The sequence below is a fragment of the Pieris rapae genome, chromosome 22, assembly GCF_905147795.1.
Source record: "Pieris rapae chromosome 22, ilPieRapa1.1, whole genome shotgun sequence".
NCBI lineage: Eukaryota > Metazoa > Arthropoda > Insecta > Lepidoptera > Pieridae > Pieris > Pieris rapae.
This window is the reverse complement of record NC_059530.1, coordinates 6422669-6436897: the sequence shown is the minus strand read 5'-3', so window position 1 is coordinate 6436897 and position 14229 is coordinate 6422669. Positions and strand designations below refer to the sequence as shown.

The following is a 14229-nucleotide window of genomic DNA, read 5'->3' as shown; positions in this document are numbered from 1 at the left end:
GATAGCCGACAGTTCCATTTGCTATAAACGTATTCATTGCCTTGACATTTTGTCATTCAAATATCGGAAGCACCCTTGGTGATTTCCCTATTTGATAGAGTCATTTGTCAAAAGAAATTGACGCATTCTAAAACATATATTTGTGTTGTCTATCACTAACAATCGAATTTCAAAAAAATTTTTTAGTTGCATAATTATTATTTCCACCGAACAATCTCCTTGGTGTCTTCCATCTACACGACTTAGTTAGTATTAGTATTTAGTTACTGTAAAATAGGAAGTAAGAAAATAAATAAATAAAAGCTACTCACTCGCGTAGATATCGATTTCGTGTTGTATTTTTGTTTTTGTTCAGATTATTAGATACGCTTACATTCATAATGTAATCAATGTTCAGATTTTTTTATAAAACGAATATATATTTAAATAATCGACATAAGTAAATTTAAAAATACTCTACATTGTAAACTGTATTGAAAAATTCTTGATTTCAAGTGGGTATTGAAATAATTTTTTAAACAGTCCAGGAATTTTTATCACGGTTATTATAAATTTTTAAAATAAAATACAAATTCAAAACACTAAACAAACAACCTCTTTAGGTCTTGGCCTCAGATTTCTGTATCTGTTTCATGTTCATTTGTCAATCTAATAGGAAAGTCGGTGATCAGTCTCATGTGTTTGACACACGCTGTAGGCTTCTGGGTCTAAGGCAAGCATGCCACGATGTTTTCCTTCACCCTTCGAGCGAAAGTTTATTGCGCAAATAGAAATTACATACGACCTCAGCAATGAAGACCTCGCACTCTAAAGCTAGGCTAACACAGCTCTTAACCCATAAATAGTACCTCTTTAACCTACTGAAATGCATGGCGATACGACGCCAATGATATAATATACATAAGATAGTTCTTTAGTAGGCTGATAGTGGATGTTCTTATCACCATGCTGTTTGTTATATACTAATTTAGATTAAACGTTTGTTTTACTTGTTTATGTATTTAGGAAATATGTGTATTTATAAAACTCCTCTTTCACTTTACTTTACTTCCGAGAAGCATATTTTAAATTTTAAATTAAAATTCTTAAAAGGACGGCAACGTAATCGCAAGCCCTCTGACAATATCCATGGTCGCAAGGCAATTTAACATCAAGTTAAAAATAACTGTAATCGACCTTATAACGTAAATCGCCATAGGTGAGTTTTTTCGCTGAGTTTAAATACAATTTATATAACTACTATAATCACTACATAGTATAAAACAAAGTCGCTTTCTCTGTCCCTATGTCCCTTTGTATGCTTAACATAACGATCTCAGTTATGAGAGTCGCACGCTAAAGCCACTACGCCAACACTACTGCCTTTATAATATTAGAGAAGATTGTTTGTTCAGAAAGAATTTCAGCCTTAGAACTTTCCTATACATAACATGTCATTTGTTTTGTGGAATTCTTGAAATCGATCTAGCAGTTTTTGTGTGAAAACATTGCAAACATACATACAAAACACAAAATTTTCTGATGATGAAATGATCTCTTTAATTTTATTTAGAATATTACTAAGCCTAACTTATTAACTTTGATATTTAAGACTTGTATAATTTAGAGAAAAGTGTGTATTTTGATTGTGATTTTTTAATTTGTACCTTTTTTAACTTAACCTTAAGCTTATGTTTAAACGAAAAACTGAATATGATGACTGAAATATGACATATGTTTTACGTTTATCTCCAAATATTAATATATCTGCGACCAATAAAAGTAAAGCTTTGTACTTGAGCTCTGTTTAATATATGAAATTGCGAAACAATACTTTCCCGTTTAAGGAGAAATGTTTCCGAAACTCAGTGGTCCTTGTTCAATGCATACATAATAAGAAGCAGTAAGAATGGTATTATATTCTTCATATGTCGAACATTTTAATTTATGAGAAACTAATAGAAACCTGGCACATAACGTGTGTGGTTATGTGAAATACTTTGTAAGAATACTCTTTTTATGAAATCAGCGCCTTTGGTTAAGATATCTATCTATCTTCTCAAATGGCCACTAACCACGAATCCTGACACACCTTTCTCCCTTCTTCCACTTCGATTTACCATTTATGCTCGTCGGTTATGGGAACTTTTTTCTATTGTCTTTGTTTTATAGATAGTGCAATTGACAAAGACGACTCAGGGTTGAGAGACGCCACAAAGCCACCAGGCTAACACAGCTCTCAACAATTATTAAATAGTCTATAAATAAATTCATTCAATAATATGATTGTTATAAATAATATGTTTGTAAGATGAAAGCTGGGATTAATTGAACAATGTTAATACTGAATGTGCATTTGGTAGAATGCCAAAGTACTGAGACTATCTGACGCTATTAAGCCAGTGTAAACGGAAATACATATCCCGTACTGTAACATACTGTTTATATAATACTAGCGACCCGCCCCGGCTTCGCACGGGTGCAATGCTGATACTACAGAAAATCTGTGAACGTTGTATATAAAAATGTGGGTTATCCATAAGAGATAGAAATAATCTACCATCACGGACTTTTCTGTAGACCTTTTCAATGTGTACAATACTTAGTACATTAATTTGATAAAACTCGTAGGGTTCAGCCTGCGTTTGCAATGTAAGCGGGAAAAATGTAATTATTTACGACATCACATTAGAAACCTCAAAAATAACAGTACTTCTCCACTATTTAATGGATGTTATTATACATATAAACCTTCGTCTTGAATCACTCTATCTATTAAAACCGCATCAAAATCCGTTGCGTAATTTCAAAGATTTAAGCATACAAAGGGACATAGGGACAGAGAAAGCGACTTTGTTTTATACTATGTAGTGATTATAGTAGTTATATAAATTGTATTTAAACTCAGCGAAAAAACTCACCTATGGTAATTTACGTTATAAGGTCGATTATAGTTATTTTTAACCTGATGTTAAATTGCCTTGCGACCATGGATATTGTCAGAGTGCTCGTGATTACGTTGCCGGCCTCTTAAGAATTGGAACGTTCTTTTTTATTTTATTTATTTATTTTAGGTATAATAGTAGTATATATTTCATAATAGTAAAAAAAACTGACCAAGAATATATTTATAGAGATATAATCGGCCTATTGGTCTTTTTTCACCCGAAGTTTTGATCAGCAGTTCATGTAACCGAAAATACTGCGATCAAGGCAATTCAGGCAAATGGAATGGAGTCGTAACCCTTTGACCTTTCGACAAACGTATGTGATTTACGCAACGGAGATTTTTCTCATTATAACAGGATTGCAGTACTTAGGGAAGTTATGTGTATTTATTTCGTAATCCATGATATAGATAATATACTAATAATAATGTATATATTATAATTGTGCAAGCGTACAAAGTACTCATGTCAGAAGTGAAACTTTGTAAATTAATTATTAGTAAGGTAAAAGCCACAATAGATGATTATGTACTAGTATATGATCGTTTCATGTACTTGTATCTATATATTCACACTGCTTACGTCCTAAAGATAATAAAAATAAATACAAAATCTATGTTTACTGCACCAGACGTCTAATATGTACTATACGAATACATCAACCGTGCCTTTTTTCTCGATCTCCCCTTCTCACTCTCTCTATCGGACTCAACCGCTCTCTCCCTTCTCTTGGACAAAAACGCTGCACATCTTCGTGACGTTTCGTAAAATTTTTACCCTAATGCGCCTAAAATAGTTTCACTTTAAAAAACAAACAGTTACACTAAAATATAGCCAAAGATGAAATACATAATATTTACGAAAAGGTTAAAACTTTTACCAAATGAGAATTGTATGTTCGGGCTGCGCGATACAAAACGCTTTTTTGTGTAGGTAGTATTGATTGTGAGGAACATAGTTTTGGTTGGATCATTTTGAAAAATTGAAGATTTTAATCTAAACTTAAGGCTTCGAAACAAAACTTTTTGTAAACGGTAGTTGTTAAAACGATGGTGTGTTGCCACCAGTGTCATTAATAGCAGTTAATAATAGCGGACCCGACGAATACAAACATTTAAAACCTTAATAATTGGGAATTATTCTCAATAAATGCACAAAAATTTAATCAAAATCTGTCCTACCATGTGAGGAGCAATTTAATTAAAAACACAATTACAGATTTCTATAAAAGTACAGGCCAGAAACAACATTTTACTGCCAGATAACTACATCACGGAGTGATTAATTTCTGTAATTCAAAAAATAAATATCCAACAGTGTGATGCCTGGTGTTGTAATAAAAGGAAGAAAAATAATTGTAATATACATATATAATATCACACACATTTCTTTACAAAATAATGGTAATAAAAGTTTAGGAAACGATATTGTTAATTTCCTAATAGAAAAGGACCTCTATTTCTTTTGATGGATAACAGTAGAAATAAAATATCTTGTAAACTTACAACTGTCTGACGTCAATGATAGCTCAATAGTGAATAGGGGGCATGGTAAACAATTAGGGTGCGGCAAAGCGTCATCCAATTTATCCGTTCCTTATTCTGTTTGATCGATAACATTCATTATTATATGACTCCAATTTGTACATAATATGTGGAAAGTTACAATAGCTTTACTGATTCCCAAACTCGCAGACTACTGCTGGAAGTAACGCCTTACAGGCCTATTGCTTAACTATTGGCAAAATTAATTGAAAAACGTCTCTTTATCATCGACAAGAAGCACCCGGATTACCGGATTACCAATTTTGTTTTGAGGAAAACATTCTGACATTGACACAAGAGTGTGTTTTCTCCTTGATAGAGACTGTTATTTGTGTTATGTGTGTTATGACACTTTCTTATGTTAAATACCCTTTTTAACCCTAATTTACTATTAGATTAGGTTTAAATTACTAATTAGTCTAAAGTTCACTCATAAATTCCTATTTCACCATGCCTCCTGCTGGTAGAGGACAAATATTTGTTTTTAATTCATTTTATTATTCTTTATTACTCAATATGTCACATGGAACATGATGTAATGGTTGCAGCTCTTTACAAACATTGTGTAAAAAAAACTTGGCGATTAAAAAGAGTGGCGGAGAGTTTATTGCCAGTTCTTCTCTTCCGTTCTACGCCCTTGATTTGAAAACTGGCAGTAAATGTACAATTAGAATCATTTAATGTATATTTCTTTTTTTGACGTTCATAAGTGTATGTTACCTTTATGAATAAATGATTTTTGAACGACACCCACGTGCCTAGTGAAATCTGAACTACGTTTGTGAGAAGAGATTTTTAAATCTTAATTAAATCTAAAACGGTATTTTATGTCTGCACTTCAGTTTAACGTAGGTGATAAATGTTTACGATCGTGGCGTCTTTTTACAAATGTTCTTTAAGTATTTTTTTATTACAGTTGTTAATAGAGATTTGTATTTAATTGTTAAAATCTAAATGTTTAATTGTAATACGTCTTAGAGTGGATATTTATGTTTAGGCTTACATATAGTTTCTTATATGTAACAAGGATGTAAAAGAATCAGCTGTTTGCGTAAAATATTAAATAAAATTATATAATATTTTTGATTGTACGAGTTATGTAACTTTAGTTAAGTTAAATTATATATTTCATCCAGCTGCTTCCTTTCTTTTCTATTGTTAGCTCTTCTTGTCCAAGTTGTGCCTCCTATTCTCTTCATATCGTCTGCCCATCTCTTCATATGTCTTCCTCTTTTTTATCGCTTATCTTATCTCTTCTGTTATTTTTCGATGTCTCAGTGTTCCACACATAATATAAACTAATATATATATAATTTAAAGGGTAAACAAAATGAAAAATAAGCAAGGCATATTTAGAATAATTCAAGACAGTTCCCCAGCTTCAAAAGAAGTGTTCATTGAATAAATATCTGCACTTATCCATACAACAACCGCCAACGAATTAATTGCATTCTGTATTGCATTTTTTGTAATAAATTCTATTGAGTTTATTCCTTCTTTGACAGAAATGAAAATAAATGAATAGCTGGAAACATTTTACATATCTGTGCCTTTAATATGTGGTGTACCTTTTAATGTACGTCATCAAGCTATTAACGCGTTAATAGTACCATAAAAATATATTTTCAAAAGTTATGCATTGCTGTAGAATTTAAATATCAGTTAAATCTTGTTTATTAATTATATGAATAGTCTATTGTCTATGAATAGCCTTGTTTGTATATTCCCTTTTATTTTATTTAAATAAGCTTATTAACGCTCGGCACACTGGTAAAATGGTACTTATATAAAAATAAAATACAAGCATTAATGTTACAAGCATTTATTGGCAAATGACAAACAGATACAACCTCCAATTATTTAAAGTAGGAGTATACACCTCGCTAAAAGACCGGCAACGCATATACTAAATATGGATATCCACGGGCTGTAGAATTTGCCCTCCGATTCTGTAAAAAAGTACATTTGTTATAAATACTAAAGGAAAATTAATTTCAAAGTGAGGAAAGAAACTATGGATTAGCTCGTTTATCACAACGCTCTGAATAATCCGGAGAGTTTAGGCCAAAACGCGTTCTTCAAAGTTTTTCACAGAATTCATAGGTCTCCTCCCGGTTTCCATCTCTATGAGATAAATTCGCTGTAAATACGAATCATTTGTCTCTCAATTATCTAACATCTTTGTGGAACCAGCTGCCCACTGAAGTAAGTAAGTTTTCGAACCAATTCGATTAGGGTCCTTCAAGAAAAGAGCGTACCAATTCGTAAAAGGCCAATATCGCACTTGCGCGTCCCCAGAGGACGTCCCCATTGACAGTGTCCATGGATAGTCATAGCATCAGGTGAGCCTCCTGGCCGCTTACCTGGATCAATAAAAAAAATTCACGGACGGATTTCTTGAACAAACAAAATAGGTATATACGTTCCTCATACGTTTTTTAAAAGTTGAAGCATATTAATAATTTAATATCTCACAACTATACCGAATTTACAATAATGTCGTACATAATAATAATTACAAATTTTAACAACTTCAAAACTGTGGTCCCTATAGCACCTATAACGCTGGCAGCATTTCCTCGCTGTATTGCGATAATAATTAGTCACCGGTGCATTCACTTAATTATTTTTTTCCGTCATATTCACAAGTTCGCTAACTATACAATTTTTACATCTCAAATCCATTTAATTCTTTTTTAAAGTTACAATTTAGATTTTGAATTTAGAACACTAAGCGAACCCTTGTGATTGGCGGAGCGTTATCTCCCGCGATAAGCCATGTCATGTAAAGCCAATTTGTTATCTAAATCACACATTTGTATTGGATTTAACAGGCTTATATAGAATTATTCGATTTCAGAGGGTTTCTAAGGGTTTCTCAGTATGTTATTTATAGGCATTTGTACTTTTTAAAGGTATAAGATAAATACAGGACTCTCTAAGGCCGCTATTATAAAAAACGTGTGTTTTTATGTACACACGTTAGAAGTTAAACTTCGTATCAAGATAAAAATCTTTTCAAAAATGGAATTCTACGTTGCACTACTATACAAAAGGAAAAAGGTATTTAATATATTAAAAGTTTTTTATAACGAATTATAATGTTAAATAAGTTTATTTAAATATGACAAAGATAAAACTAAAATGTAAGCGCGCATCGTAAAAATTTACTGTCATTATTCCCTTACGCCCTAAAAGAAATATAACATCAAAAACCCTGGGGGCAAATCTCGCACAGCAGTGGCGCTATAACCTTTTTAGGTCCTGGCCTCAGATTTATGAATCTGTTTCATGATCATTTAAAAAAAAATCTAATAGGCAAGTAGGTAATCAGCCTCCAGTGCCTGACACACATTTTGGTAATAATACAATGATAACAAATAGCTTTATAACATTTCAAAAAATTACTAAGACACGACCCGTATATACTAACATCTATATTAACAGTAAGTAATTGAAAAAGTATATGGACTCCCCACGGGTTGATAGTGTTTTAGAAATATATAAACATAAAATAGTTTATTCATTTATATAACACTTCGTTGCCTACAGAAACATAATACCCCCTAGTAACTCGCAGCCTTACGGTTTCGACCGATCTCTTACATTTGATACACTATTGCTAAACACATTATTATATAGATATGCCCTGCATTTACTGCACGCTTATACCAAAATGTTTAAAATATCCCCTGTACGAAGTCGGGCCGGAATGCTAATCATATCATTTATATCCTCAATAACCACAATAAACAACTTTTGTATAATGTAGTTTAAGTAAGTCTCTTTTCTGTATGAGTACAAACCAAATTATTTTTAATACATAAATTATTACCTTTAATAACATCTTGCGAAATCAACCTTTTTAATTGTTCCAATAAGTTCCACAAACGAACAACAGTTTTGCAAGTTACCACGTGACTTCAATAGGCTTCCTATTTCAATATTGAGCTTTCGTAGCACGTGCTCCAAAGTTTGCGACATCAGTGCTACGGGTTTCGAAAGCACTTTCGAACTTGGTTGACGTCACAATTATTAGGGTCGAAACGTTGTTTGAGAAACATCACTCAAGCTTGATCTAAGTTCTATTTTGTTGTAAGTATGAGTAAGTAATAAACCTAAACTGACTATGCATAATTTTTAAAAGACCGGCAACGCACACTCGAGTCCTCAAACATCTTGACATCCGTCGTTCCACAACTAAGCGTACCTTGAAGCAGCAGCCGGACACCATCACTGGAACCAGCTTTCTACTCAAGTACTCACGAACCAATTCGAGTTAGGGTAATGAGTAACATAATGTACACTTATGAACGTCAAAAAAAGAAATATTAAATGAATTTAATTTTACATTTACTGCCAGTTCTCAAATCAAGGGCGTCCTCTCTTTTTATTCGCCAAGTTTTTTTTTACATAATGTTTGTAAGGAGCTGCAACCACTACACCATGTTCCATATGACATATTGAGTAATAAAGAATAAAAAAATTAATTAACGCACGCACGCTGTAAAGCACGCGAAACGTCGGTTTAAATTTAAAATTATGTACAAATAATTATAAGTTTAAATATAATAATACATATCTATAATCCGTTAAAAAAGTGTTTTTCTTTAAATTAATTAAAAACAAAGATTTGTCCTCTATCAGGCGGAGGTATGGTGAAATAGGAGCACGCACTTACATACTCGTGAGACCAACTCGCAAATACGTAGTATAAACAACTAATATCACCGCATACACGTAGCACAAGTAGCACCCGTTCACGAGTACTTCACGGAGCCCATTTTGTATGTTATATAAATGTAGATACTTGACGCATCTGTTATATGTAATAGTAGATTATTTTGTTAAAAATAATTTAATAAATATTTTAGAAAAGTATATATACCTGTTCCAGACTAGGTTTTACATTTCGCCCACTTAAACTTTCTTATTATAAGCGTGGCGATTACCAAAGTCGTCGGACTTACGACCCGAGAGTATATCCAGACGCAGGCACTTACTTCAGCTTTTACATTATTTACCTTTAATTTATTCTTTTGTTATACGTGGGTGGACCGAGCGAAATAATATCTTCTATTATTTCAGCATCCCTTTGACCTAGGATCCCTACAATACTATTTTTTATAAGTTTGTATGCCATTCAAGATGAGACACATTCATTTTTTTTGTGCTAAGTATGATTTCCATATGTCAAATCTATTTTTGAGATTTTTAACATTTTAAAATTACATCTCTGAATGCCCTAACAATTCGCTCTGATGATGATCACGGATCCCTACGGTATTTCTATTTCAGTTCTCATGGGAAAATCATATAGCACGCAATATCGATTTTTTGCGTAAGTCAGGGTCACATCTCTACGGATTCATTGAGACATGATTGCATTGTTTCTGTGATGTCATAAAACCTTTTTCTATGAATAACTCAATTCAATTTAAAATAATATATTCATATAGGTAACACAATGTACATATATGAACGTCAACAACAGAAATGTATATAGAATGCTTCTAATTTTACATTAACTGCCAGTTCTCAAATCAAGGGTGTAGAACGGAAGAGAAGAACTGGCAATAAACTCTAAGCAACTCTTTTTAATTGCCAAGTTTTTGTTTTACATAACGTATGTAAGGAGCTGCAACCATTACACATTAACTAAGTAAATACTGTTTTTTTATTTCATAAAGACGTCTTTGTCAATTCATTATATTATATTCATATTACGATATAGCATACGAATATTCAAGAAAACAGTCCCAAAAGATCAGAACGCCACTCGCAGTGGTAATGTGAGCCCTTTAGGTGGGGGGGCCCGTACACAATTCCCCCCCTGTTCTCTAGCAGAAACTACTGCTTAGGGTTGAAAGCAATCGTGTTATTTTTTGTTTTTTTTTTGCAGAATGGTCTACCGTCTACTGAAAATCCATATATTTTCAACGGTGACTTCGTGGATCGGGGAAAGAAGAGTTTGGAAGTGCTACTCTTGCTTTTGTCATGTATGTTGGCATTTCCTGGAGGAGTTTACCTCAACCGGGGTAATCATGAAGATCTAATTATGAATGCCAGGTAATATTAATGATAATTAAAATGTTTTAATATAATAATAGCTTTTATTAAATTTATTAACCAAATACATAGATATACATGATAAACTAAGCGATAACACACAGGTCAGGGTATTGTCTGACATAGGCCTCCCCATGATATTTCATGAGCTGATCTTCTCCGGGATCTCATATCCTCATCTCATCTTTTATCAGGGCTACAATTCTATGACGCCTTTTCACTTCAATCTTCCATTTTATTTTTTCGACCCCATGATATACTCAATCCATGTCAATTTAAGTTTTGTGTTTTGGTTAATACATCGCATATTTTTTACATTGTCCTTGTTTTTGAGGTCGTCAATAAAGCCTATGGTGTAAATTTCGGGCCCTATTAGTTGACATCAAGCAAATGGTTTAAAAAAAACTATTACTTTATTATTGCTTGACAAAATTAGCATTCTCCCACCCTGTTTCTCCTATAAGACACTAGATGCCTCTCAAAATGTTTTCTCTTCTATTATAATTATTAAAAATCTGTTATCTTTGTTTTTACTATTTAATTAGTTGTACATACTTATACACTGTGAATCACTGTATTGATACATCATTAAATAAGACTCTCATAACAACATACATATTATATAAACACGCCCTTGGTAATTAAGTGTACTTATGTTAATGCTATCATTTTTAATTACATTATATATTTAAATGACGTTATCACTGTTGTCATAGGTATAAATATAATTTAAAGATATTAAGAATACCCGCAGCTGCATTTCATCATGAACACAATACAATATCACATGTTCGCAGCCTCTAGGTTCGACCTGGAGCAAGAAATTAAAATAAATATATCCTGGCACAGTTATAAAGACTCATCTCTCCCCTAAAACCTCCGTTTGCTGTATAAAAATATTTCAAATTGTAAAACGTTTTATTAGGAAAGAAGGTGTAATGACAGCCGCATAAGGCAGTGCTCTCGCCTGTGAATATTAGAAGAATATTGTCAAATATTGGCGTGATATCCGTGTAGCACGTCACTATAAACTAAATTTCTCTTCTAAACTAGAAAAAGTCATTTTTGTCGTTGCCAGATCAAACCAGCTACTCGTCGAAATATTTTCAACCCGACTTAGGACTTTAAGAATTGGATTTCTTTAAGGACGAAATCGTAACGCAAGATTATTCTATCCAAAGATAACATTTAGAGTCGAGACTTGACTATGACTTCTGTAAAATGCAATACGTTTTTGACAAGGATCGCCTTTAGAGCCAACGAAATTGTATTCAATCTTTTCTTCGGAGTTAATTAGATTCAAGGAATTGTTGCTTGATCCAAAAATTGCGTATTCAAATCTAGTCGTTTGAGTATTAATTTAATGTTTTTTTCGACAGATACGGCTTCATAAGAGAAGTTCATCAGAAATATAAGGTAAGCAATATATAAAGTCATTATATAGAGGAGCTTCAGTTGTTATGTCTACGCCCAAACCCAATAACCGATCTCTACCCATATTTGACCATTTGAGATAGATATTTCCAAATATTTATAAAAATGTGCCAATAACCAATCGACGGATTGTAATAGCCATCTGTCGATATAAGCTATCCATGGTAGCTGGGATCGGTGTATGTGGATTAACCATTATGAAAATGACAGTTCACTTTGGCAATATCTTAAGATTTTAACCAGTTAGTCATCAGTTTTGGTTCTTCTATCTATTGAAGTATCTGTACTCGAAGCGACAAATGTGGCCACGTTATGAATTTTGAAAGTGGTTGACACATGATATTTTGTGATATGTAGGCCGGCAACGCACTTGCAAGCTCTCTAGTAGTGTGAGTGGCCACTGGTGGTTTCCCTTAACAATAGAGCCTGGTGAGGCGTATTTGCACATCTATGCTATAATATAAAATATATTTTCTATATAAATGAAAAATAATCGCAAGATATGTTTTTATATTACGAATTTTTATATTAATTATTGCTTAAACTCTGAGGTTTTTATGAAGGGAAAACTTAAAGAAATTATAATAAAAGTTTGGTATAATACTTAGGTTTTTTTCGGAAAAGTGAATAGTTTCTATGGTGTAGCATAGCAAAGTGTTCAATATGTTGATTAGCTACTAAAAAGGTATGCTAATTAAAAACAACATAAGGCGGAACGATAGTTAAATAATATAGTTTAAAAGATTGCATCCAACTGTAACATATAATTACTGAACGTAGGTCTTTAGTAGACGCCAAAGTAAAAAATGTAAGCTAAAACGTCGTCAAATAAAATGAAAAGTGTAGAGTAAAGGGAAACTTCATTTGCGGTTTGAAGCGGAATTTCTTTTACGAACTCCATTTAGTTCACGTTTAAAATAATAGCTAGTATTACTTTATACAAATATCAGTTAAATAAAAACACTTTTTTAACGGATTGAAGTTATTTATTTATTTATTTATCACTACATATTTCTATCTTAACAGTAATTACTAATACGATAGAATTCCAAAATCCCACACCAACTATTCTCTAAGATAAAAAAATTAAACTTATATTCCTAAATCTATCTATCCATAACTAACAATATAGCTAGCAACTCTTGTGAACTGAGCCAGTGTACAAACAAATATGTATTATTGTGTATCACAGCTGTAGAAAATGTTGTATTACTACAAGACATTGACTAAAAGATGTAGGGTTTCTGCTGAAACCGGATAAATATAACATCCGACGTTTCGGATAAATTTAAAATTATGTTTAAATAATTATAAGTTTACGATAATACATAACTTTTACTTACTAACTTAAATGTGTAAAAATTATGTTAGTAAAAGACAATACTAAATATCAGTTAAGTATTCAAATATGTAGTCATTAAAAAAAATTGATCATAAAAATAAGTGATTACTTGATTAGGTGAATTTGCTGTTTGTTTTCGTTTTTTAATTCTTTTTAATATATTTGTTTTTTTACCAAAATTTTATTTAAATAATGATAGCTTGTAACTTATAGTTCATATATAGCATTATGTATGTGGAGAAGTGTAATAAATACATATTTAGACATAGAACATAAAAAAGACGTTAAATAAAAATTGACAGTTCTCAATGGATTTTCCGCTACTCCATTTAGTCGCCAAGTATTTTATTTTAGAAGAGATACATAAGGACCACTGTTACGTGTTATGTATTATCTTAATACGTATATAAAAATCTCCTGTCACGATATTTTTGTCCGCGATGTACTCCTAAACTACTTAACCGATTTTAAATTTAATTGGCACACCGTGAGCAGTCTGGTCCAATTTAAGAAATAGGAAAGCTTAGATATTTAATTATACTCACAATTATATTTTCTTGCAAATTATTTGTCCATTATTTGATACCATTCTAACAGATGCCGCGGTAAAGCAATTTTTTATCAACTTATGGAATATTTTTTTTTGTTATTAATTCAATCTACCACTCTACCAGACTAACACGCCTATATAGACTGTCTCACTCTAACGCGTACCGGCTGCACCGGCCGCACTTACGCTTCGCCACCGATCTCGTCAAAGAGATGTGAATACGCAGTATGCGTTCTGTCCTACTCTAACGAACCTGCACTACTTCACCGATCAGGTCAGACCGATGTGAGACGCATCCCGCTCTATCACGTATTGGTCGCACCCATATTACGTCATCGTGAGTTAGATTTTTAATTTTCGTTA

At 32.4% G+C, this 14229-nt stretch overlaps 1 protein-coding gene across 1 annotated transcript in view; it reads left to right on the top strand.

Annotated features, from left to right (window-relative positions):
- The window catches only part of LOC111001984 (serine/threonine-protein phosphatase rdgC), a 90648-nt gene that overhangs the window by 42323 nt on the left and 34096 nt on the right, over positions 1 to 14229 (top strand). The window contains exons 7-8 of the mRNA XM_045633237.1: positions 10374 to 10540; positions 11920 to 11956. Coding sequence (XP_045489193.1) covers positions 10374 to 10540; positions 11920 to 11956 — 204 coding nt within the window. The remainder of the gene's footprint in view (positions 1 to 10373; positions 10541 to 11919; positions 11957 to 14229) is intronic.